Source organism: Microcaecilia unicolor, chromosome 2 (assembly GCF_901765095.1).
Source record: "Microcaecilia unicolor chromosome 2, aMicUni1.1, whole genome shotgun sequence".
Taxonomy (NCBI): Eukaryota; Metazoa; Chordata; class Amphibia; order Gymnophiona; family Siphonopidae; genus Microcaecilia; species Microcaecilia unicolor.
The window spans coordinates 282,609,306-282,633,883 of NC_044032.1; the positions used below are offsets into that span (position 1 = coordinate 282,609,306).

Below are 24,578 nucleotides of genomic sequence, written 5' to 3' on the forward strand. Positions count from 1 at the left end.
CAAGGCCCAAGTCCTAAAAAAACTCCAGACTGCCCAGAACACGGCAGCCAGACTTATTTTTGGTAAGTTGCGGGTTGAGAGCGCAACTCCTCTCCGTTTAAAACTTCATTGGCTTCCTATTATGGAACGAATAAAATTCAAAGCCCACACAATGATTCACAAGATTATCCATGAAGAATCCCCAACCTACATGTACAATCTGATTGACCTTCCTATCAGGAATTGCTCTAGATCTTCTCGAACTTATTTTAACTTACACCTTCCCAACTGTAAAGGAATCAAATACAAAACATACTATGCATCCAATTTCTCCGCTATAGGCAGCAAGCTCTGGAACACCCTACCACGATCGATTCGTATAGTCAATAATCATCTACCCTTCTGGAAACTACTTAAAACTCACCTTTTCAAGCAAGCCTACTCATATGACTTGACTTAAATTAGAAATCCATCTGCGATACCTGGATCTGACTACTTAGCAGAACTTAATATGTTTTTTTTCCTTTTGAATTCATCCCTCTCCGAACCATAGTAACGTGGTAACATAGTAGATGACGGCAGAAAAAGACCTGCATGGTCCATCCAGTCTCCCCAAGATAAACTCATGTGTATACCTTACCTTGATTTGTACCTGTCTTTCTCAGGGCATAGACCGTATAAGTCTGCCCAGCAGTTTTTCCCGCCTCCCAACCACCTGTCCCGCCTCCCATCACCGGCTCTGGCACAGACCATATAAGTCTGCCCTCCCCTATTCTCGCCTTCGAACCACCAACCCCTCTTCCCCCCACCTGCTCCGCTACCCAATTTTAGCTAAGCTAATTAATTGCTTATTGCTTAATTAATTAATTAGCCCTGTGAGACCTTTTCTTTCTTTCTTTCTTTCTTTCTTTCTTTCTTTCTTTCTTTCTTTCTTTCTTTCTTTCTTTCTTTCTTTCTATCTTGTCCTGCCAACCATTATTATACATTCTTTCTTTGTCACAACACTTTACCCAACTTACACCCTCTTCCGCTCCCTATCTCTACCACCTTCCTCCCTTATCCTTTTTTAGTCCACCTCTTTATATATTATATTCAAATGTTTTATCCATTTTGTGCTATCTTGTAAATTTGTTTTTTATGTAAGCTACATTGAGCCTGATACAGGTGGGAAAGCGCGGGTTATAAATGTTACAATACAATACATCTGAAAACTGGCATTTAGACGCCCATGTTACCCGGACATCCAAATTCTGAGTACATAAAGCCAGTATATGGGTGTCATACTTCAGTACATTCATATGGCAAGGGGGCATAGTCTGGGCCTGTTTTGGGTGGGAATAGGGAAGGGACAAAATATGGATATCTAGCTTCAATCATAGAAGGGCAAAGGATGTCCGTGTCATAGGAGCCAGTTCTGTGGGTGCTGTGAGTGCTTGAGCAGCCCTAATATTGAGCAAACTCCTTGAGTGTGTCCAAGGAGGCATAATTTCCATTGGGTTTAACACCTCCAATTATTTTGAAAAGTTGGCTTCTATGGTCCGTGTGAATACAGCTGGAAAACTCTGGTGCAAATTGCATTTCCTGTTTTACTGCTGGTCTAAAATTAACTGAAAGAAACGTCAGGTCTGTCTCTACAAAGATGGATATTATTATTTAGACCTGATACATGGCATGTGCAGGTTACAGAAAGGTGCTCTGAAGCTATTATAGATCCTGGTATCCATTGCTGGTTTCACATTCAGGGAAAAGGAAGAGGGACAGCAACCACTGGGGGATTAAGACATGACACCTCCTTAATCCTCCAGTCTGCACCTTGCACTTTTCCCAAATTTTCACTGCATCAACTTTTCACTGAGGTAACACATTAGAAGCTTTAAAGCAATGCCCTTAACTTGGAATATACTCTATTATCCACACACGTGATACTTTGAGAATGTCCACTATAATCTTTATCAGAAGAATCCACTGGATAATTCCAAAATTCTTCACTGTGCTGTTCTAGGCTAGGCGAGATGATAACATCTCAACAGCCAGCTAAACCATTCCCAAGTAAAAGCTGTGCCAGTAGACTCACAATTCTTAATCTAACTCTTCTTTAATGTAGCAATCATAGCAAACAAAGAAAATCAACTTACAGTTCAGTTGCTTGGAAGAATTGTTGCCTTCTGCAAACAGAACCTATGTCCGGCCACCTCAGAGGCAAGGAGATGGCTAGAACCTCAGCCCAGCTGAGAGGAAAGCTGTAATACACAAACGGAAAGTATGGGAATCAATTGTTGCGAATAATGTCTTGGGAAATTGTGAAGAATTTTGGTAGACTCACAGTAGATTAAGGAAGGATCAGTCCCTAGAACAGTTGCTGATCACAAAGGTATGCTAACAAGGCTGGTCCTGTGTCACACAGTCCCCGGGGCAGAGAGGGATGGCTAGCCCTAGCTCAGAACTAAGAGCCAATAGGGAAAGTTCATAAGAAGTCAATCACAAACTATAGGGATAGCAGCCCTAATACACAGTGCCCAGCATCCTGGCCACTGTTGTGGACAAGATGCTGGGCTCGATGGACCCTTGGTCTTTTCCCAGTGTGGCATTACTTATGTACTTATGTACATACATACAATTTTCCCTGGTGGTCAGTGGACCAAACCCCTTCCCCTGTGCAGGCACACACCCCACCCTCCTTCCCTCCTGAACCCAACCCATACCCCACCCCTCCCTGTACCTTACAACAAGGTAGAGGCAGGAGGGCAGGAGCAACAGCTCCCCCCCTCCTGCCTCGGGCCAGGAACAAAATGGCAGCGCCCAGGCCCTGCCCAGTCCATCCCGGAATGCACTGGGTAGGGCTAAACACCATAGAAGGTAACCACTTATACCTCTCACTTCTACCTACCCTCCTCTCCTCTTTCCTCTACACATTAATTGATTTGCTTGTTATTATTGTCTATTAGATTGTAAGCTCTTTGAGCAGGGACTGTCTTTCTTCTATGTTTGTGCAGCGCTGCGTATGCTTTGTAGCGCTATATAAATGCTAAACAGTAGTAGTAATATGGTATTTAGCCCTGCCCAATGCATCCCAGAATGCACTGGGCAGGGCCTGAGTGCCACCATTTTGTTCCGGGTAGGCCCGAGGCAGGGGGGGGGGCTGTTGCTTCTTCTCCCCCTCCTCCACCTTCTTGTAAGATACAGGGAGGGGTGGGGGTGTGGGTTGGGTGTGGGAAGGAGGGAGAGAGGGGTGTGTGCCTGACAGAGGAAGGGGTTTGGTCCATTGGACCACCAGGGAAAATTAAAAAAAAATTAGGGGGGGGGGCGCCAGGAGGTGAGAGGTAGGAAGCTAGTCGGTACCAACCTAGCTGCACATATTTATTTCATCAAATGTATTAATACTCCATGAACGACCTTGTAAAGTGAGACCTGCGGTGATGTCAAGGCCTCACTTCTGCTTCTGGTGGTTTCGCACACAAGCAGATTACACTGTAAAATCCATATAGCCTGTAAATTCATTGTCCTTAAATGAAGGCTGCTTGAAAAATTCTCATTTAAATTACCGCAGCTGCGACTTAAACTACTCCTTTTAACATCCCTAAACATTGCTATCTCAACTACAAAATTACCCATGATCCCAATCCAAACCATCACTCTTCTAAATTTTGGGAGGGATTGGGTGGGATGAAATGTGTTGCTTCAGTTCCCTCAACTAGCTTTCCTCCTTGCTGCCCATCAATTTACCTCGGCCCAGAGTTCACCAATTTTCCTGATGATCTTGTGCTCTTTTGCTCCATCCTAACCTTAAAAAATAAACCAAAATTTACGTACCCTTTGAAGTCACCATTCTTTCTGCTCTAATTTGGATGCCTTATTAAACGTCAACATCTTTTCCCAGTAATCCCTTCTTATTTTGTTTACCCCTTTTTGCTAATTAATTTAATTAATCAATTAAATTACATCAAAATTTCATTAATTTCAATTCCTGTCTTTAGAAAACTCCCATTGCAAAATAATTAAATTATCTTCATATTGAGTATATATCTCCCCCCCGCCACCACCCATTTCTCTTTTATCCCTTCACCATAACAATATATATATATATATATATATATATATATATATATATATATATATATATATACAGTACTGCAGCAATGTCAATACTATACACCCATAATTGATCTTATGGGTTTTCTGAATTGGCCACTGTTAGAAGCAGGAAGCATACTTGGTACCAGATTTGTCTTAAGTACTATACTGAGAATGCAATTGCATTAGACGTTATAATTCAGAATTAGCTCAAACTTCTAGTTACCCCTCTGCTTGCAGAAAGACTTTATTACAATATTATGGAATGATTTTTGGGCCACTGGATTATGCAATGAACTTGAAAGGGCTTTTGAGACCATTTTAAACCATTTGAAGAGCACTGTTCCAAAACTCAGTCAATCGGCAGCAATTTTGAGAAAATAGGTTGCAGGTAGCAGCTTGTGGACCGAGCTTTGCATAGAGTATTCAACCGAATGTCATTAAAATACTATGGACTTAATGAGTTTTGGCACAGGAATAAACAGTGAATGAATGATGTCTTGATGAATTTAACTGTCTAACTCAAGAAATGGATGTTGTCTGAAGTACTGCTAACACTTTGTAATTTTATACAGATGATTAATTGGAAGCCCTCCTTGCTTTGACACCTGTCACAGCAGCAACAGCTGGGGGGGGGGGGGGGGGGGGTTACGATGGAGCTCCTTCTAAAGCTCTGCAATCATGTTACATCTAGCCACTAGATGTCAGAGCAGCCCTGTGCATCCTGCCTCCAGGCTGTTCCACTTTGAAACTGAACTCAACCAACTAGAAATTGAGCTTCACCGTTGCATTTAAGTGTTGGCATTCATGAAATGATAGTTAAGCATGCTTTTGGTTTGGTTCAGAAGGCATAAGAGGTATTTGTGCTAAACTGGTTGGCTGCAATGTGAAGAATGATCTCTCTTTTTAGTGGTAATACAAGTCATTGCCACTAAGAAATTCTACATTAACTGTTTGGAAATACTAAGTTTATAATGGGAATAACTAGTTGCACTATATCACTATCACACTGTTGTGATAAGAGCTTGTGCTACTAAGTTTAGCAAATGCTTTGCCATGCAAATATCCATATTTTAATATCACCAATAAATTGTAATATATTCCTGGAATTTGGCTCTTCTCTTATATTGCCAGTAAATCTTTGTAAGAGCCTTAGTTTTGTTTTGGGACCACATAAGGGTGGTGGCACACTCCAAACAGACAAGACAGCCCAAACTCTAACCAGAATATTAGCCAAATGAGCTTATCAACTAATTGGTTTATGGTTTGTCAATGTTCATAGAGCAGCTTGTTGATAACTATCTCCTGCTTTTGTTTTGTGTTGGTGGTAATTAGACTAACTTATTAGTTCAGTTCATACTCTGGTCTATATTTTACATAAAGTTTCATTAGGGAGGCAAATTCTGTGGTAAACTTCAAAAAGGATTCATCCTAAAATTAAACAGAATATAGTAAGTTTTCATATGATATTGTTGAACATCATTGAAGCTAGCAAAATACATCAACGATGAGGAACATAGAAACACTATTCAAAAAAAAAAAATCCCAAACTTAGAATTATACTGAACGCAGCACCATGTATAATTGTTTCAATTAAGAGGAGCACTTAAGTGATGGTAGTAGGCTCATGTGACACCCAACCATTCATGTCTGTATTTAGATTGTAAGCTCTTTTGAGCAGGGACTGTCTCTTTGTATCAGGTGTTCAGCGCTGCGTGAGTCTGGTAGCGCTATACAAATGCTAATAATAATAATAATAATAAACAACTGACAGCAAAAACTCCATTAGTCTGTAGTGCATATCAATTCTACTACTACTACTACTACAAATCATTTCTCCAATAAAGCTTTAACAATTGTGAAACTTTAACTTTTTCTTTTAATATGTGCTTCACCTTGAGTGCTGGGACCGCTGCTTTTTACCATGTTTATAAATGATCTAGAGATGGGAGTAACTAGTGAGGTAATTAAATTTGCTGATGACACGAAGTTATTCAAAGTTGTTAAATTGCAAGAGGATTGTGAAAAATTACAAGAGGACCTTCCAAGACTGGGAGACTGGGCTTCCAAATGGCAGATGATGCTTAATGTGAGCAAGTGCAAAGAGATTCATGTGGGAAAGAGATGATACCTTTTTTATTGGACATATAGTAACATAGTAGATGACGGCAGAAAAAGACCTGCATGGTCCATCCAGTCTGCCCAAGACAAACTCATATGTGTATACCTTACCTTGAATTTGTACCTGTCCTTTTCAGGGCACAGACCGTATAAGTCTGCCCAGTAGTATTTCCCGCCTCCCAACCACCAGTCCCGCCTCCCATCACCGGCACTGGTACAGACCGTATAAGTCTGCCCTCCCCTATCCTAGCCTCCCAACCACCAACCCCTCTTCCCCCCACCTGCTCCGCCACCCAATTTCAGCTAAGCTTCTGAGGATCCATTCCTTATGCACAGGATTCCTTTATGTATATCCCACGCATGTTTGAACTCCGTTACCGTTTTCATCTCCACCACCTCCCGCGGGAGGGCATTCCAAGCGTCCACCACCCTCTCCGTGAAAAAATACCTCCTGACATCTTTCCTGAGTCTGCCCCCCTTCAATCTCATTGATGGAAAAAAAATGAAGCAGATCGCAAAAATAAAACAGTAATTTATTATTAAAACCTGAAATTATATATACAGCGATTTCAGAGATAAGAGACTGATCGTTTGACGTTGTGTCAATACTCTTTTGGCATCTCTGATAGAGCTGTTTTTCTAAAGTGATCTCCTATGTATGAAATTTCAGTTCATCTCAGCACATATCCAATATTATCAATTAAACTTGTGAGTAAAGGATTGTTGTATAGCCCCTGAAGCAGCCCTGTCGGGTGAAACACGGCCTGTGTCGGGCTGTTTATGTATATATAACTTCAGGTTTTAATAATAAATTACTGTTTTATTTTTGCGATCTGCTTCGTTTTTTTCCATCTTGAAGCTTGCAGACCGTTTGCCCTTGTGTTTTCTTGGCCCCTTCAATCTCATTTCATGTCCTCTCGTTCTACCGCCTTCCCATCTCCGGAAAAGATTCGTTTGCGGATTAATACCTTTCAAATATTTGAATGTCTGTATCATATCACCCCTGTTCCTCCTTTCCTCCAGGGTATACATGTTCAGGTCAGCAAATCTCTCTTCATACGTTTTGGAATGCAAATCCCATACCATCCTCGTAGCTTTTCTTTGCACCGCTTCCATTTTTTTGACATCCTTCGCAAGGTACGGCCTCCAAAACTGAACACAGTACTCCAGGTGGGGCCTCACCAACGTCTTATACAGGGGCATTAAAACCTCCCTTCTTCTGCTGGTCACACCTCTCCCTATACAGCCTAGCAATCTTCTAGCTATGGCCACCGCCTTGTCACACTGTTTCGTCGCCTTCAGGTCCTCGGATACTATCACCCCAAGATCCCTCTCCCCGTCCGTGCCAATCAGACTCTTCCCACCTAACACATACGTCTCCCTTGGATTTCTACTCCCTAAGTGCATCACTTTGCATTTCTTCGCATTGAATTTTAATTGCCAAACGTTAGACCATTCTTCTAGCTTCTTCAGATCTTTTTTCATGTTTTCCACTCCCTCCGGGGGGTCCACTCTGTTGCAAATCTTGGTGTCATCCGCAAAAAGGCAAACTTTACCTCGTAACCCTTCGGCAATGTCACTCACAAATATATTGAACAGAATCGGCCCCAGCACTGATCCCTGAGGCACTCCACTACTCACCTTTCCCTCCTCCGAGCAAACTCCATTCACCACCACCCTCTGGCGTCTGCCCGTCAACCAGTTCCTAATCCAGTTCACCACTTCGGGTCCTATCTTCAGCCCATCTAGTTTATTCAAGAGCCTCCTGTGGGGAACCGTGTCGAAAGCTTTGCTGAAATCTAAATAGATTACGTCCATAGCACGTCCTTGATTTAATTCTCCCGTCACCCAGTCAAAGAATTCAATGAGATTCGTTTGGCACGATAAATTACAGCAGTCTGTGGCCCATCAAACAGCTCAGCTGAGCATAAACAAGTACCTGAATATATGTAAACCGCTTTGAATGTAGTTGCAAAAAAACTCAGAAAGGCGGTATATCAAGTCCCATTTCCCTTTCCCCTTTCCCCTTTCCCCCTTCTTGATTCTGAGATTGAAACTTTGGTACAATTACATGGGCAGCTGTCTGTTTAAAACATTGTGAGCAGCAATTGTGCCCTTCCTGATTGGAAAGTGTTATTTCTCAATAATTCAGTCTTTTGTTTGACATGCATAGTGTGACCCATTAGTTCAAAACATGAATTCTAATTATAATAACAGAAGTGTAACTCTATAGTGGCCCCAAGTGGCCGAGTGTTGCAAGAGCGAATTACTGCTTTTTCTTTGCTACAGGCACAGATCCCTAGGAGGTTTCAAAATCAGGTAGAGCACTTGCTCCAGTTATACAGGTCTTTGTCACTGATAGAAAGTCCTACTGCATTTGTTCAACATTATCTAAGGCTGGTCCTTAGCAGTAGACTAGAAAGCCAGAGGCTATATGAGAAGCTCCAGGAACACCCAGCCAATAGGTTTGTGGAAGAGGCAGGCGGCTTGAGAACCCATGTGCACCTTCCTTGGGGAGAGTTTTTTTTTTTGCATGGGTGTGAATTTCAAGAGAAGAAACTAGGCCCTGCTACTGCTGGTGACCCTGTGTTGACCCTTTCATGGGGTGAAAGCAGTGGTGTGCTGGTAAATGTTTAACAACAGGCTCTCTCCCTGGTCCACCTTTGCGCCCCCCCCCCCCCCCCCCCCCCCCCCCCGTCCTCCTCTGCAGAGCTGGCTATACCCGGGGAGAGAGCGTGCTTTCAAACGATCCTTACATCCAAATTTACCTTCTTTTAATGTTAAAAAAAAAATCCTTTATCCTCCATCTTTTAAGACACAGCCTACCTGCTGGATAGTGATGGCACAAGGAAAGCAAGTGAAGACTAACTCAAAATAACCTGGCTGTTCCTTAGATGGGCACTAGTATTACGATATTGAAGATGCGACCATACAATGACTCTGCGGTTATGCTCCACTAATAAGTTAAAAGATTAACTGGATTTCTTGAAAGGATTATATAAACTTAGGATGCAGGACTAGGGACACACACATACATGCATTTAGTCAATATCATAATTCTTCATGTACAGCCACAAAACAACCTTTTAGGGTGGATAGTGTTCACAATGAGCTCCTTTTATTATCAACCAGATAGAGACAAAAGTTTTCAGTTTTGACACAGTATAATTTATCACAAGAACAAAATATAAGAAAACCAATGGGCTGCATTAGGGGCTTATGGCCCATTTATGTTTAAACAAAAGAAATCTGCAAGAAACAAAATATTTTTATTTTGACTAATAAAACCACTTGCCCCTGAAACATGTTCAAAACAGAATAATCCATTTGTGTATCTAAAAGGTAAACTTCTACAAAACAGATTAAGATCTGATTCCATGTGTCCCAATGAAAGGAGAGTTTAATTCTACTTCCATTTAATTTCAATATATTCCATCATCATCTTTATAACACAAGGCTTCCCAAGGTAGATTACAACAACAGTTAAGATGAACCCATCAGGAAACAGGATATCCTCACTGAAATTTGGCCATCTGTATTGTATACAGACAGTGTATTTATTTTTTATTTTTTTTAGTGTAGAAAAATGAGCACAAAATACAGAGTTTAAGATTGCTGTTTCTACCAGCTATAATAATTTTTAAAGATGTTTTAGTGATATTCAATAGTTATTTCATGATATTTATATTATAAGAGAAGCTTTCAAATAAATAAAATCTGTCCAATAAGTAAAAAAAAAACGAAACAAAAACTTTTGTCCTCCACCTTTTAAGGCACTGCCTATCCAATTGAAACAGCTTTAGACTTCTTACAGATGGACCAAGAATTTAAAAAAATGAGAATGTGGATGCAGCAGCTCATAGATTTGATTGCTTTGTTTGGGTTGAGTGTTCACTAGAGGACAGCTATGCGGGGGAGTGAAAACAAAGATTAAACAAATTGGTTTCCTTGCTTACTGTGGAGTAGATAGGCTGCCTGTAGCTCATCACGTCAAACTTCCTTGGTCCCTGACAGTGTCCTTTGCCTGCCGCGTCCTGCCTACTGCCTGCAAGTAAGTAACGATCCGGTCCGAACTGCGGCGGGGGGGGGGGGGGGGGGGAATAGGTTGAACGAGGGAGGCAGGGAGAGGGAGCGGATACGGGAGGGAAGAAACAAAGTTCAATGCATGGGACAGTGGGAAGGGCAGCAGCAGGGGAGAGAGAATCAGGAACTCGGATGATGCACACGAACCTCTTGCCTGCAGTGCAGCACGAGGAGGCAGGGTTGCCACACACCACGCATGCACCAATATCAGGTGACAGCTGGTGTGTTTGCGCATGCGTGCCTCCAGACTCCTGCTGCAATTTGTGAAAAAAAACCCCATTCAAGTCCCAACTGAGAGCAGAACAACCGGCTCGCTAAATTGTTCAAAAATTAACAACCGGCTCTGCAGAGCCGGTGCGAGCCAGCTCCAGCACACCACTCTTTGAGACCGACAGAGCAAGCTAGCATAGTCAGTCCTATATCTGAGGACCCCAGCACTGAGCCTGCATCTGAGGGTAAGACATTTCATCAGGTGCCAGAGGGAAACAATTAACATGTCAATCGGTCTCTCCAAAGTTTGGGCATTTTGTAGACAGAAGGAAGAAAAGAAGTACCCAATGTCAACAAAGGACAAAGTACTGCAAGCTGCCACCACAGGTCATGGCAGCCATTCTGTAATTGCAGCCGCAAGGGGCAGAAGTGAGGGAGCCTCACTACTGCCCTCAATGACCCCACTAGGAACACCAGGGGGCTACCTAGATCTCAGGGGGGAGGGGAGGGCTCATGGGCTGGAGAGAAGGGGTAGAATGGAGGGGGGGGGGGGCTATCTGAGAGGCCAGGAGGGAAATCGGGAGGACTTTTAAACTCAAAAATAATGATGTGGTCCCTGTGACACGCATAAGCTCCAGCAGCCAGAGCAGTGTAAATTAGCCCCAAATATTCAGTGTCTGTGCCCAGACATGGGGCTAATCTAGCTGGCGATAGTCAATGTTTAAAAAACACTTACTGTCACCTGCTGAATATCAGCCAGTATATTCCTACTTGTACAACTTATCCAAAATGGTTCTGAATGTTGGCTGAAACTGTGGAAGATCTGTTTCCAAGAGGAGAGTGTAGAAGGAGCTTTTCCGCTAGTGTGCAGACTGACAGAGTAAAAGTAGAATTACCTTGTCTTGGGTGTCCTACATCAATTTCATTAGCCAAAGCGAGGAGATTTGCGTAAGGTGCTGATCAATGAGGCACAAATCCTGAAAGGTCAAAAAGCAACAAGGCAGGTAATCCGCTAAATCCAATGTGGAAGATAAAACCAAAAGGCAGATATTATAAAAAAACACAAAGTCTTTATTCAGTTAAAAGTTCCCAGGAATTCAACTATCTTTGCATGACATGGCCATGTTTCGCCAAAGACACTTGCTGTATCAGGAGCAAAATAACTGTGGGTCTATAGCCTATTAAGACAAGATGCACACAATAAGCCTTTCAGAGATAAGGACAATGTTTACACCTTGATTCGAAAAGTGTGCTGTGTAGCAAGAGTTCATCTCTGCATGTACACTATCAGGCTTATTTTCGAAAGGGAAGGACGCCCATCTTCCAACACAAATTGGGAGATGGGCGTCCTTCTCCCAAGGTCGCCCAAATCGGCATAATCGAAAGCCAATGTTTTGCGTCCTCAACTGCTTTCCATCATGGGGATGACCAAAGTTCACGGCGGCATGTCAGCAGTGTACCGAAGGCGGGATGGGGGCGTGGTTAAGAGATGGGCGTCCTCGGCCGATAATGGAAAAAAGAAGGGCGTCTCTCACGAGCATTTGGTCGACTTTACTTGTTCCCTTTTTTTCACAACCAAGCTTCGAAAAGGTGCTCGAACTGACCAGATGACCACCGGAGGGAATGGAGATGACCTCCCCTTACTCCCCCAGTGGTCACCAACCCCCTCCCACCCTAAAAAAAATTAAAAAACATTTTTTTCCAGCCTCTATGCCAGCCTCAAATGTCATACCCAGCTCCATCACAGCAGTATGCAGGTCCCTGGAGCAGTTTTTAGTGGGTGCAGTGCACTTCAGGCAGGCGGACCCAGGCCCATCTCTCCCCCACCTGTTACACTTGTGATGGTAAATATGAGCCCTCCAAAACCCACCTGAAACCCACTGTACCCACATGTAGGTGCCCCCCTTCATCCCTAAGGGCTATGGTAGTGGTGTACAGTTATAGGGAGTGGGTTTTAGGGGGGTTTGGGGGGCTCAGCACCCAAGGTAAGGGAGCTATGCTCCTGGGAGCAATTTGTCATGTCCACTGCAGTGCCCCCTAGGGTGCCCGGTTGGTGCCCTGGCATGTGAGGAGGACCAGTGCAGTACGAATGCTGGCTCCTCCCATGACCAAAGGGCTTGGATTAGGTCGTTTTTGAGATGGGAATCCTCAGTTTCCATTATGGCCGAAAACCGGGGATGACCATCTCTAAGGTCGACCTAAATGTTGAGATTTGGATGTCCCTGACTGTATTATCGAAACGAAAGATGGACGTCCATCTTGTTTCGATAATACGGGTTTCCCCACCCCTTCGTGGGGATGTTCTGCAAGTACGCCCCTTCGCGGGAACATCCTTAGAGATGGATGCCCTTAGATATAGTCATCCCCGTTCGATTATGCCCCTCTACTTGACTCAAGGCATAAATATTGGGGTCCTTTTACTAAGGTGCGAGGAAAAATGGACTGCGGTAGTGTAGGCGCGTGTTTTGGGTGCATGCAGAATTATTTTTCAGCGCACCTACAAAAAACGCCTTTTTAAAATTTTTGCCAAAAAAGGACATGTGGCAAAATAAAAATTGCTGCTCGTCCATTTTCGGTCTGAGACCTTACCGCCAGCCATTGACCTAGCGGTAAATTCTCATACAATAACCGGGCAGTAATGACCTACGCGTGCCAAATGTCACTTGGTGTGCGTCTGATACACGTGGCAGAAAATAAAAGTTATTTTTCAGCCTCGCGTATCGGACGTTTGCCAAAAATGAAATTACCGTAATAGCCCTGCAGTAACTCCATTTTGGTACGCATTGGGCGTCAATAGACGCTTATGTACTGCATGTTGTCATAATAGGCTGCACACCCAAAGTTACTTTGCCCCGACACAGTCTCTTTGGCAAAACATGGACATGTTGGGCATAGATGGTTGAATTCCTGGGAGCTTTTTTACTGAATAAAGACTGCATTTTTTACAAGATCCGCTTCTTGTTTTTATCTTACACATCCTCAATATGCCTGCTTTGAGAAATCCTTAAATATATTTCCACAACACTCTTTAAAATTAATATTTATCAATGTTCTGCTGATTTAAACCATTTTTTACAACTCCAACATCAAGTTGAACTAGCAAAGTGTCATATTACTTTCTGTGATGTCTAGCAGATGTCATGTTGTATGCTTATCTATGTCACTTGTTTGAAGGAAATTATACTTACTTGAACAACTTACCTAAAATGGCTCTAAGTGTATTCGAAACTGCTCAAGATCTGCTACTAAGAGGAAAGTGGAGCAGGAAGCTTTTCCACTAGTGTGCAGCAGGACAGAGCAAAAGAGAAATCACCTTGTTCTGGGTGTCCTACATCATTCTCATTACCCAAAGCAAGGAGATTTGCCTAAGGTGCTAATCAATGAGACACATATCCTCAATATGCATGCTTTGAGTAATCCTTTTTACTTTTATTGTTTTTGCACACAATTCACTACATTATAGGAAATAACCCTTAAAATGATTAAATACATTTCCACAACACTCTTTAAAATTAATATTTATCAATGTTCTGCCAATTTAAACCATTTTTTTACAACTCCAACATCAAGTTGAACTAGCAAAGTGTCATATTACTTTCTGTGATGTCTAGCAGATGTCATGTTGTATGTTTATCTATGTCACTTGCTTGAAGGAAATTATAACAAAGCAGGAAGAATTATTTTGCCCTTGTCGCCAATTGGTAATTTTAGTTGATATCCCCTCCTGAATGGACCTCTGCATGAAGGAACTTCCTTTTTAAGACTTGCCTGAGCTTGGAATTGCTTAGAATCAGGATCACAGAGTGCAGAGATGGGTAGGCAACATGCACAACTGAAACAACACTAAACCATGGACTTTTCACATTGACCAAGCCTGATATTCTCAAGATAATGCATATGAAATTAGAAATATAAAGGAATAAGAAGGAAACCATGATTTTAATGGCAGTGAAATACACCTCAAGACTAGGATTACAGTTGTTGCCTTTTCTGTGCCAGGTGTGACCCCACAGAGATCTGATCAGTAGAAGAAGTGCCACACAGAATATGAAGAAAGGAAGTGAGTATCCAATGCATAACATGGGCACCCCATAAGTATAATAACTGTCCAACAGTAAATCTAGTTTTGAAGCAATATTTGGTGAAGTATCTTTGGTGGAGTTACTTTGGTGATCCTCACACAAGTTCCAGGATAATGAGCAATTGGTGACCATGCTGTTTGAGGAGAGATTCATGGTTGAGTTACTGTGGGAGTTTTTGACTAACCAGATTACAGGAATACCGTTGACCAAAGATGCCAGCATGGAGCCCAGGAGCAACCAGGGTATTATCTGAGGGATCTTCAGTTTCAGAAAAATAAAGATGGGATGTCTCTGGTTGGGAATCTTGACACAATAAAAAATGCTAAGCAAGGCAGCAAACCATATATTAGCATAATCTAAACATGTCCAAATGATGTAAATCACATTACGAAACTCTGCCAGTGTAAACAGGTTTGGATAAATCATAAGTATGATCCTATGCAGCATTACTGTCCACTGGAAGAAGAATCTAACTATGCCCAGACTTGTCAAGATAATGTCATTGGAGTTCAGTTGTCTGGTCTTCACCCAGTCAATGCAGTTCACAACCACAATGAAAGAGTTGGCTGCACTTCCCAACACTGTGAGAGCAGCAATGATGATCAGTGCCGCAATCTCAAATGGAAGCAACATCATTTCTCGGTAGAATTAATGATCACAGCTCAGTTCGCTGAGTAATGCCAAATGTAGTAGTCATGTTGAACCAATCTCAAAGTCCTTAAACCTTGTAGTGATTCGATTAATGGACAAATCCTGCACTCTCTGACTGCTGGTGTGTTAGAATCTGCAGAAGATAAGAACAGAATTAGGAACAGGGAGAAGGTTTTCATATTTTGTTTTCAATAAGGAAATTATGTGATGAGATGCAAATGTCAGAAGGATTATGTACCAACTGCTCTAAAGCTTGTACAAACAAAGTCTGTCATGTTCCAAATCAGAGGAACTTTTTCAGTACAATATCAATGTAGAGCATAAAACATTGAGTTGTCTGGAAGGATACTACTACCATATTGTACAACTGAAATTCTGAAGTTGTCGAAATAATCTTTGCGACCGATTACAGAAATGTATTATTTGCCCTTAACTAAGAAGAAAACAGAATGTGGAAAACAACCTGATATGGGTGCGATGTCTTTAAAATTTTCACAGTTTTTGGAAACCTCTGACTCAGAATTGAAAGAGCTTACAACTTACAACGCATCACCATCCCCCGTCTAGTACATCACCTCCATGCCTCCCCTGGGTGTAGTCTTCTTACCTGCTGGGGTGCTGGGAGCAGCCATGTGGCTGTCTGCTCGGCTGGTTTCCTGCTCCCTCTGCCCCGGAACAGGAAGTAACAGCAGAGGGAGCAGGAAACCAGCAGAGCCAACAGCCACATGGCTGCTCCCTGCACCCCTCCTGCAGCACGCACTCAAGGCGGACCGCCTCACCGTCCCGGCCTCGTTACGCCACTGCGCTAAAGGATGTATGTAGACCTCTAGAGGGAGACTAAGAAGCATAGAAGAGACTTTTTACTGATGAGACCTGCCATACTCCTGTTGGGAGCACTTTTCTTTTTGAAATTTCCCTGTAAATGTATTGTTAAGTACAGGTCTATCAAGTATGCTTTTTAAAATCTGGTTTAATTATCCAGCTTCCTGGCTGCTAATAAAAAGGTTAATAATAACCTTAATAATTAGAATAATTCTTGGCATAGAATTTACTTGGAAAATTATCTGTACTCATCAACCTAGCTTTTTCTTTATCTATTTATAATATTTCTTTAGTTTAAGTGATGTACCTTACCCCTACATATAATGGACGTTAGTGTTTAAATTCTTGATTCCAGAGTTTCTGGTACTTTGTGATTTTTCCTTTTGATTTATGATGTATGGATTTAATCACTTTTCTGTACAAGTGGTGTTATGCATGGTTATTTATGTTTGTATTCATAATTATATAGCAATTAAAAAAAAAAGAAAATCAAGCCATCAGGATGTAGTAGGATCCAGCATTCTTAGTAGACTGGCTGTACAGACATCCCAGGAGAGTAATGGGGCACCCCAGGGGACACTGCTGTGGACTTTATATAAAAGCTCCCAGGTACACATCTTACAATTGCTCCCTTATCTTGACTGCAGAGCCCTCCAAAACCCATCACTCCCAACTGTAAACCACTACAATAGCCCATATGGGTCAAGGGGTCACCTATATGTGGGTTCAGTGGGTTTTTGGTGAGTGTAGGAGTGCTCACACTTTCCACCACAAACAAGAAGAGTGTGATATGGGCCTGGGTCCCCCTCTCTACAGTGCACTCCACCGACTGGCTATAACAACTGAAGCGGTCATAGAGACTGGTAAGTACTATTTTTATTCACATCTTTGGGAGGTGGAAGGGGGTCAGTGGCCACTGAGAGAAGAAGGGGAGGGGGGGGGGGTCATCCCTGAATCCTTCCAGTAGTCATCTAGTCATTTAGGGCACCTTTTTGTACCTTATTTATTCTAAAAAAACAAAAGAAAAGGTCTAGATCAAAACATTGAAGTTTTAGCCCTTGATGTTTTTATATTGTTCCATTATGGCTATAAAATGTCCAAGTGTTAGGAATGCCCTATCCCGCCCCCAGCACACCCACTTGTGATTTGGATGCACTGCAGACAAATTACATAGATAAAATGTCTGTAAAATGGATTTCAAAAATACTGATTTGGACGCTTTGAGAGAAATTTATCCAAATGCTGCTTTATGACACTTTTTGGGTGTTGTTTTCTTCTGAAATGGCCCCTCATAGTAATCTATGGAACTCTGAAAGTCTAAGTGCTTTGAATATGAGTCTCAAAGTATATTTTCTTCTCAGACTAAATTTTACTCATGACTCAAAAAAGGGGGCATGGAAATGGAAGGGTCATGGGCATTTCAAGGAAGAGCATAGGCATGGTTTTGTGTTATGTTCATAATTGGGGCACAATGCATAAATTTAGGCATGGTTATTTGCACCACATTTTTATTGTTTTAAATGGCCATGCCTAAATTTACTCACAACCCCAGCACCTAAGTGCTGTTCTATAAACCATGCCTAACTTTAAGCATGACTTATAGAATAGTGCTTTTTTATGTGATGATTTTTTATTTATTATTTATTTATTTATTGCACTTGTATCCCACATTTTCCCACCTATTTGCAGGCTCAATGTGGCTTTCAAAGACCTGTTATGGCATCGCCATACCGGGTAAAGAATACAATTGGTGTTACAAAGAAATCAAATAAAACAAGAGGATCTGGTCAAGCAGTTATAGAACGAGACATTCTGAATAAAGGTGGGTGGGTGTAGTGTAATAGTTAGTTATGGATTGTCATGGTAGGCTTTGTTAAAGAGATAAGTTTTGAGAGATTTGCGGAAGTTAGTTAATTCGTTGATCGTTTTCAAGTGTGTTGGTAGTGCATTCCACAGCTGTGTGTTCATTTAGGAAAAGCTGGTCGCATGTGTTAGTCTGTATTTTAATCCTTTACAGCTGGGGAAGTGTAGGTTGAGAAAGGTGCAAGAAGATCTTTTAGCATTTCTGGGTGGTAGGTCCACTAGGTCTAGCATGTAGGTCGGGGCATCTCCGTAAATGATTTTGTGAACAATCGTGCAGATCTTGAACACGATACATTCTTTGATTGGGAGCCAGTGTAATTTCTTTCTTAAGGGTTTTGCACTTTCAAATTTTGTTTTTCCAAATATGAGTCTGGCTGCGGTATTCTGGGCTGTTTGAAGTTTTTTGATGATCTGTTCTTTACAGCCAGCGTAGAGTGCATTGCAGTAGTCCAGGTAACTTAATAGCATTGACTGTACCAGGTTCCGAAAAATGGCCCTTGGGAAGAAGGGTTTTACTCTTTTGAGTTTCCACATGGAGTGGAACATTTTCTTAGTTGTATTCTTCGCGTGATTTTCAATTGTGAGATTTCGATCCATGGTAACTCCCAGGATTTTCAGATTGAGACAGGAAGGGAGACGTTTGGGGTGGTTATGGTGGTGAATTTATTTGTGTTGTGTTGTGAGGTGAGTATAAGACATTGTGTTTTTACTGCGTTGAGTTTTAGCTGAAATGCATCCGCCCAGGAGTGTATGATTTGGAAGCTTTGGGTGATTTCGTTGGTGATTTCCTTTAGGTCATGTTTTAGGCATTATATATAGAATTCCCCCTGTCACAAAACACCTAGTCACAAGCCTGAGGTTACCCTGCAGCCACCTAGAGGGTCTATACCCAGCACAGCTCAGGTCCACCTGCACCTGCTCCTTGTGCTCTACACTAGCACCCTCCTTCCACTGACTGGATCACAACCATCTCTGAGCAAGTTTCCCACTACCAAATTATCCCCAATGATTTCTAGGTTACTAGAACCACACTCCCAGTGGTCCCACAATTCTGAGAAAGCACTCACAGATCCAGTACACAAATCACCAGGATTCTTTATCAGTCCAGGCAGACACAACAAACAAACAAATGTGTTTATTCTCAGAACTTGGAACAGTGGACAAAAATGTGCAATTAGCAAACAATAACAGGTAACTGAAATATGGATCAATTATAACACTAACTAAACATCTATATACTGGCTAAACAGTACCTGGGAAGGTCAGGATATATAACTGTTCACAGAACCTCAGCAAAGAGATCTGTCTCTCTTTCTGCCCGGGCTAAGACTGAAGCAATAGCCAACCACTGCTGGGTAATCAGAGCCCATAACAGTCAAGTTTCAAATAAAAACCGGTTACATCACTACAGGCACTTCCTATCTGTGTGCCAACTAAAAGTCAGTCCTTTGTAACAGCTTTAAGCATAAAAATGCACCATCTGCTGGCCAAATAGGAGAAATACACTTCAGAACATAATGCAGGAAAATATCCAATACATTTTACAGGCTTAAAACACACTGTTAGTCAGTAATTAAAACAGTCAATAAGTAAGTCAGTACATCAGTCAGTGTTTAAGTCAATCAGTCAGTGAGTAAGTCAGTAAATTATTAAGTTAGTCAGCCAGTCATTCAATAAGTCAATCATTCAATCAATCAATCAGTAATTACGTCAGTCAGTTAGTCATTAGGTGTGTCAGTCACTAAGTCAGACGTTAAATTAGTCAGTCCAAGTCTAAGTCAGTCAGTCTTTAAGTCAGTCAGTCAGTCATAAACTCACTCAGACGGATAGTCAGTCAGTCATTTACTGTGCCATTCAGTCAGTCAGTCGTAAAAACAGTCAATCAGTAAGACATTAAGTCATTCAGTTAGTAATTGTATTTCAGTAGTTAATTTACCAAGTGACGAAGTCAGTCAGTCATTCAATAGTCAGTCAGTTAGGCTGCCATTAATCAGTTATTCAACCATTAATGTATTCAGTAACCTCAGTCATTAAGTCTTTTAGTCATTCAGTAATTATGTCAGTCAGTTATTAATTCAGTCAGTCAGTCATTATGTCAGTCAGTCAGTGATTAACTCAATCAGACAGATAATTATTAAGGAAGTCACTAAATCAGCCATTCAGTCAATCAGTCAGTCAGTCATTAATTCACTCAGTCAATAAGTCAGTTAGTCATTAATTCAGTCAGTCAGTCATTTAGGGGCTCATTTTTAAAGTGCTTGGACTTACAAAGTTCCGTAGGTTACTAGCAGGCTTAGTTTTGAAAGAGAAGGGCGCCCATCTTTCGACACAGGGTCACCCAAATTGGTATAATCGAAAGCCAATTTTGGGCGTCCTCAACTGCTTTCCGTCACAGGGACGACCAAAGTTCATGAGGGTGTGTCGGAAGCATAGCGAAGGCAGGACTGGAGCATACCTAACATGTGGGCATCCTCGACTAACAATGGAAAAAAGAAGGGTGTCCCTAACGAGCAATTGGGCGACTTTACTTGGTCCATTTTTTTCTTATGATCAAGCCTCAAAAGGTGCCCAAACTGACCAGATGACCACAGGAGGTAATCGGGGAAGACCTCCCCTGACTCCCCCAGTGGTGACTAACCCCCTCCCACCCTGAAAAAAAACGTTTTAAATATTTTTTGCCAGCCTCAAATGTCATACCCAGCTCCCTGACAGCAGTATGCAGGTCCCTGGAGCAGTTTTAGTGGGTGCAGTGCACTTCAGGCAGGCGGACTCAGGCCCATCCCCCCCTACCTGTTACACTTGTGGTGGTAAATGTGAGCCCTTCAAAACCCACCAGAAATGCACTGTACCCACATGTAGGTGCCCCCCTTCACCCCTTAGGGCTATGGTAGTGGTGTGCAGTTGTGGGTTTTGGGGCGGGGTTGGGGGGCAAAGCACACAAGGTAAGGGAGCTATGAACCTGGGAGCAATTTCTGAAGTCCACTGCAGTGCCCCATAGGGTTGGTGTCCTGGCATGTCAGGGGGACCAGTGCTCTACGAATGTTGGCTCCTCCCACGACTAAATGGCTTGGATTTGGTCATTTCTGAGATGGGCGTCCTTGGTTTCCATTATTGCCAAAAACCGGGGACGACCATCTCTAAGGATGACTACCTCTAAGGTCGACATAAATGTTGAGATTTGGGAGTCCCTGACCATATTATCAAAACGAAAGATGGGCGCCCATCTTGTTTTGATAGTACGTGTTTCCCCGCCCCTTCGTGGGGACGCCCTATGAGGTCGTCCTCAGGAAAACTTGGGCGCCCCATTCGATTACGCCCCTATATGTAACTTTGTAAGTCCAAGTGCTTTGAAATTACGCCTCTAAATCAGTCCGTAATGGGGTGGGCAGGAGTGAAGCCCCCTTACTCCTGTCCCTGGTGGCTGCATTGCAAAGTAGCTGTCTTGACCTCTTGTAGCAGCTCGAGGTACTATGCAAAGTACCACAAACTGCCATGAGATGTCACAGTAGCCATTTTGCAAGTGCAGCCGCAAGGGGCAGAAGCAAGAGGGCTTTGCTCATGCCCTCAAGGACCCCACTAGGTCCACCAGGGGGCTTTCTAGATCTCAGGAGGGTAGGGAAGAGGACACATTTAAGAGGGAAGGGGAGGGGAGGTAGGTTCTCAAGGCAGGAACTAGATTCGTGAGCCCTTGGACCACTGCCGAGGAGCGGCAGTGGCAGGCAAAACCACCCCACACTAGGGACAAGACAGGACTCTGACAGGAACAGCTAGACTTCACCTGCACTTAGCCGCCCTTCCCCAGGAATTGAGCCCCTGGCTGCGGGCGGCCGGCAGGACTTACAGGACAGGGCAGGAGCTGGATACCAACTAGGCTGAAGAGGGACTGAGGGTCAGAGGGGAAAGGAATAAACATGGACAGCAAGGCAGGAAACTGGGCCAGGACTCAAAGACAGACAAAACCACACAAAGCTGGAAATGGACAAGCTAAAGGACGGGAAATAAAAGCTGCAAGCAGCCACAGAAACAGGGAACAAACACTGACAGACAAGAGACAGAACTGAAAGTTGCCAGGCAGCCACTGAATAAGAAACACAACCAAGAACTAGACAAAGAAATACAAACAAGAAACAAGACTGGGAACAAGTAATACAGTACAAGAAAAACTACACCAAGACTAGACTAGAATCAGGCAAGAATCTCAGACAATAAACTGGACTAGGCAGAAGTGCACAAGCACCAACATACCAGGGCCTTAGGCGATGCAAAGGCAGAAACTTCCAGGTGGCTAATAAAGGCCACATACAAGGGAGCTCACCAGGTAAGGGTGCTGCTAAGTTCCAAGAATCCCAAGATAGTCTGGGAGGCTGGAAGATCTGGACCGGACTGGCATGACTTCTGGAACATGGGAAACAGCACACAGACAGTCCAATGCAGCCACCAGGTCTTGCCACCAGGTGGCGAGATGACTGAGAGCCTGAAACATGGGCACGATCGTGACAGGAGGGGTGTTGATGCCCATGGGATGAGGGTAGAAAGAAGGGGAGCTATTGAGTCCAGGAGAGAGATTGGGAGGGCTTTTAAACTCAAAACGTTATGCGGGTCCCAGTTGTTATTCAGCTGGGGCCTGCATAACTTTCTTATGCGACCCCTGGCTGAATATCAGCCGGTACCCATATAGGCACCAGCATCCAGGGCAGTGGTTATGTGGGTTCCTTCAATGTAAATTAGCCCCAGATATTCAGTGTAGGTCCTGACATGGTCTGGCACTAAATATCCAGGGTTAATCTAGCTGGCGACAATTACCATAAAAAAAAATACTCACCGGCTAAATATCAGCCGATATATTCTTACTTGTACAACTTATCTAAAATGGCTCTAAGTGTATTTGAATCTGCTCAAGATCTGCTACTAAGAGGAAAGTGGAGCAGGAGCTTTTCCACTAGTGTGCAGCAGGACAGAGCAAAAGAGAAATCACCTTGTTCTGGCTGTCCTACATCATTCTCATTACCCAAAGCAAGGAGATTTGTCTAAGGTGCTAATCAATGAGACACATATCCTCAATATGCATGCTTTGAGTAATCCTTTTTACTTTTATTGTTTTTGCACACAATTCACTACATTATAGGAAATAACCCTTAAAATGATTAAATACATTTCCACAACACTCTTTAAAATTAATATTTATCAATGTTCTGCCAATTTAAACCATTTTTTACAACTCCAACATCAAGTTGAACTAGCAAAGTGTCATATTACTTTCTGTGATGTCTAGCAGATGTCATGTTGTATGCTTATCTATGTCACTTGTTTGAAGGAAATTATAACAAAGCAGGAAGAATTATTTTGTCCTTATATTCAATTGATAATTATAGCTGATATCCCCTCCTGAATGGACCTCTGCATGAAGGAAAATTCTTTCTAGGATTTGCTTGAGCTTAGGATTGTACAGAATCAGGATCACAGAGTGCAGAGAGGGGTAGGCAACATGTGCAACTGAAAAAGCACTAAACCATGGACTTTCCGCATCGTAAAAACCTAATATTCTCAAGATAATGCATATAAAATTTAAAGTATAGAGGAGCAAGAAGGAAACAATGACTTTAATGGCAGTGAAATACACCTCAAGACTAGGATTACAATTGTTGCCTTTTCTGTGCCAGGTGTGACCCCACAGGGATCTGATCAGCAGAAGTAGTGCCACACAGGAAATGAAGAAAGGAAGTGAGTATCCAATGCATAACATGGGCACCAGGTCAGGATAAATGTATGGCACTAAAACTCTTTGTAAAGACATCTTTGGTAAAATGTCTTTGGTAGAGTTACTTTGATGTTCCTCACACAAGTTCCAGGATAATGAGCAATTGGTGACCATGCTGTTGGTTGAGGAGAGATTTATGGTGTAGTTAATGTAGGAGTTTTTGACTGACCAGATTACAGGAATACCGGTGACCAAAGATGCCAGCATGGAGCCCAGGAGCAACCAGGGTACTATCAGAGAGATCTTCAGTTTCAGAAAAATAAAGATGTGATGTCTTTGGTTGGGAATTTTGACCCAATAGAAAATGCTAAGCAAGGTAGAAAACCAGATGTTAGCATAATCTAAACATGTCCATATAGCATAAATCACATTTACAAACTTTGCCAGAGTAAACAAATTTGGATAAATCATAGCTATTATCCTATGCAACATTACTGTCCACTGGAAGAAGAATCTAACTACGCCCAGACCTGTCAGGATAATGTCATTGGAGTTCAGTTGTCTGGTCTTCACCCACTCAATGCAGTTCACAACCACAATGAAAGAGTTGGCTGCACTTCCCAACACTGTGAGAGCAGCAATGATGATCAGTGTCGCAATCTCAAATGGAAGCAACGTCATTTCTCGGTAGAATTAATGATCACAGCTCAGTTCACTGAGTAATGACAAATGTAGTAGTCATGTTGAACCAATCTCAAAGTCCTTAAACCTTGCTAGTGATTCGATTTATGGACAAATCCTGCACTCTCTGACTGCTGGTGTGTTAGAATCTGCAGAAGATGAGAACAGAATTAGAAACAGGGACAAGGTTTTCATATTTTGTTTTCAATAAGGAAATTATGTGATGAGATGCAAATGTCAGAAGGATTATGTAACAAGTGTTCTAAAGCTTATACAAACAAAGTCTGTCATGTTCCAAATCAGAGGAACTTTTTTTA

At 42.4% G+C, this 24,578-nt stretch overlaps 2 protein-coding genes across 2 annotated transcripts; both read right to left on the minus strand.

The window, feature by feature from the left end:
* Positions 1–14,171: 14,171 nt before the first annotated feature.
* Positions 14,172–15,182, minus strand: LOC115462016 (taste receptor type 2 member 8-like). Its single transcript, XM_030192064.1, has one exon. It carries the CDS (start codon positions 15,180–15,182, stop codon positions 14,172–14,174), a length of 1,011 nt encoding a protein of 336 aa, XP_030047924.1.
* An 8,038-nt stretch (positions 15,183–23,220) lies between these two features.
* Positions 23,221–24,261, minus strand: LOC115462017 (taste receptor type 2 member 8-like). The gene has a single exon (XM_030192065.1). The coding sequence runs from the start codon at positions 24,259–24,261 to the stop codon at positions 23,221–23,223; it is 1,041 nt and encodes a 346-aa protein (XP_030047925.1).
* Positions 24,262–24,578: the final 317 nt, after the last annotated feature.

Coding starts and splice junctions, on each gene's coding strand:
- LOC115462016 (XM_030192064.1), bottom strand. CDS start 15,182: ATGATGTTGCTTCCATTTGAGATTGCGGCACTGATCATCATTGCTGCT.
- LOC115462017 (XM_030192065.1), bottom strand. CDS start 24,261: ATGACGTTGCTTCCATTTGAGATTGCGACACTGATCATCATTGCTGCT.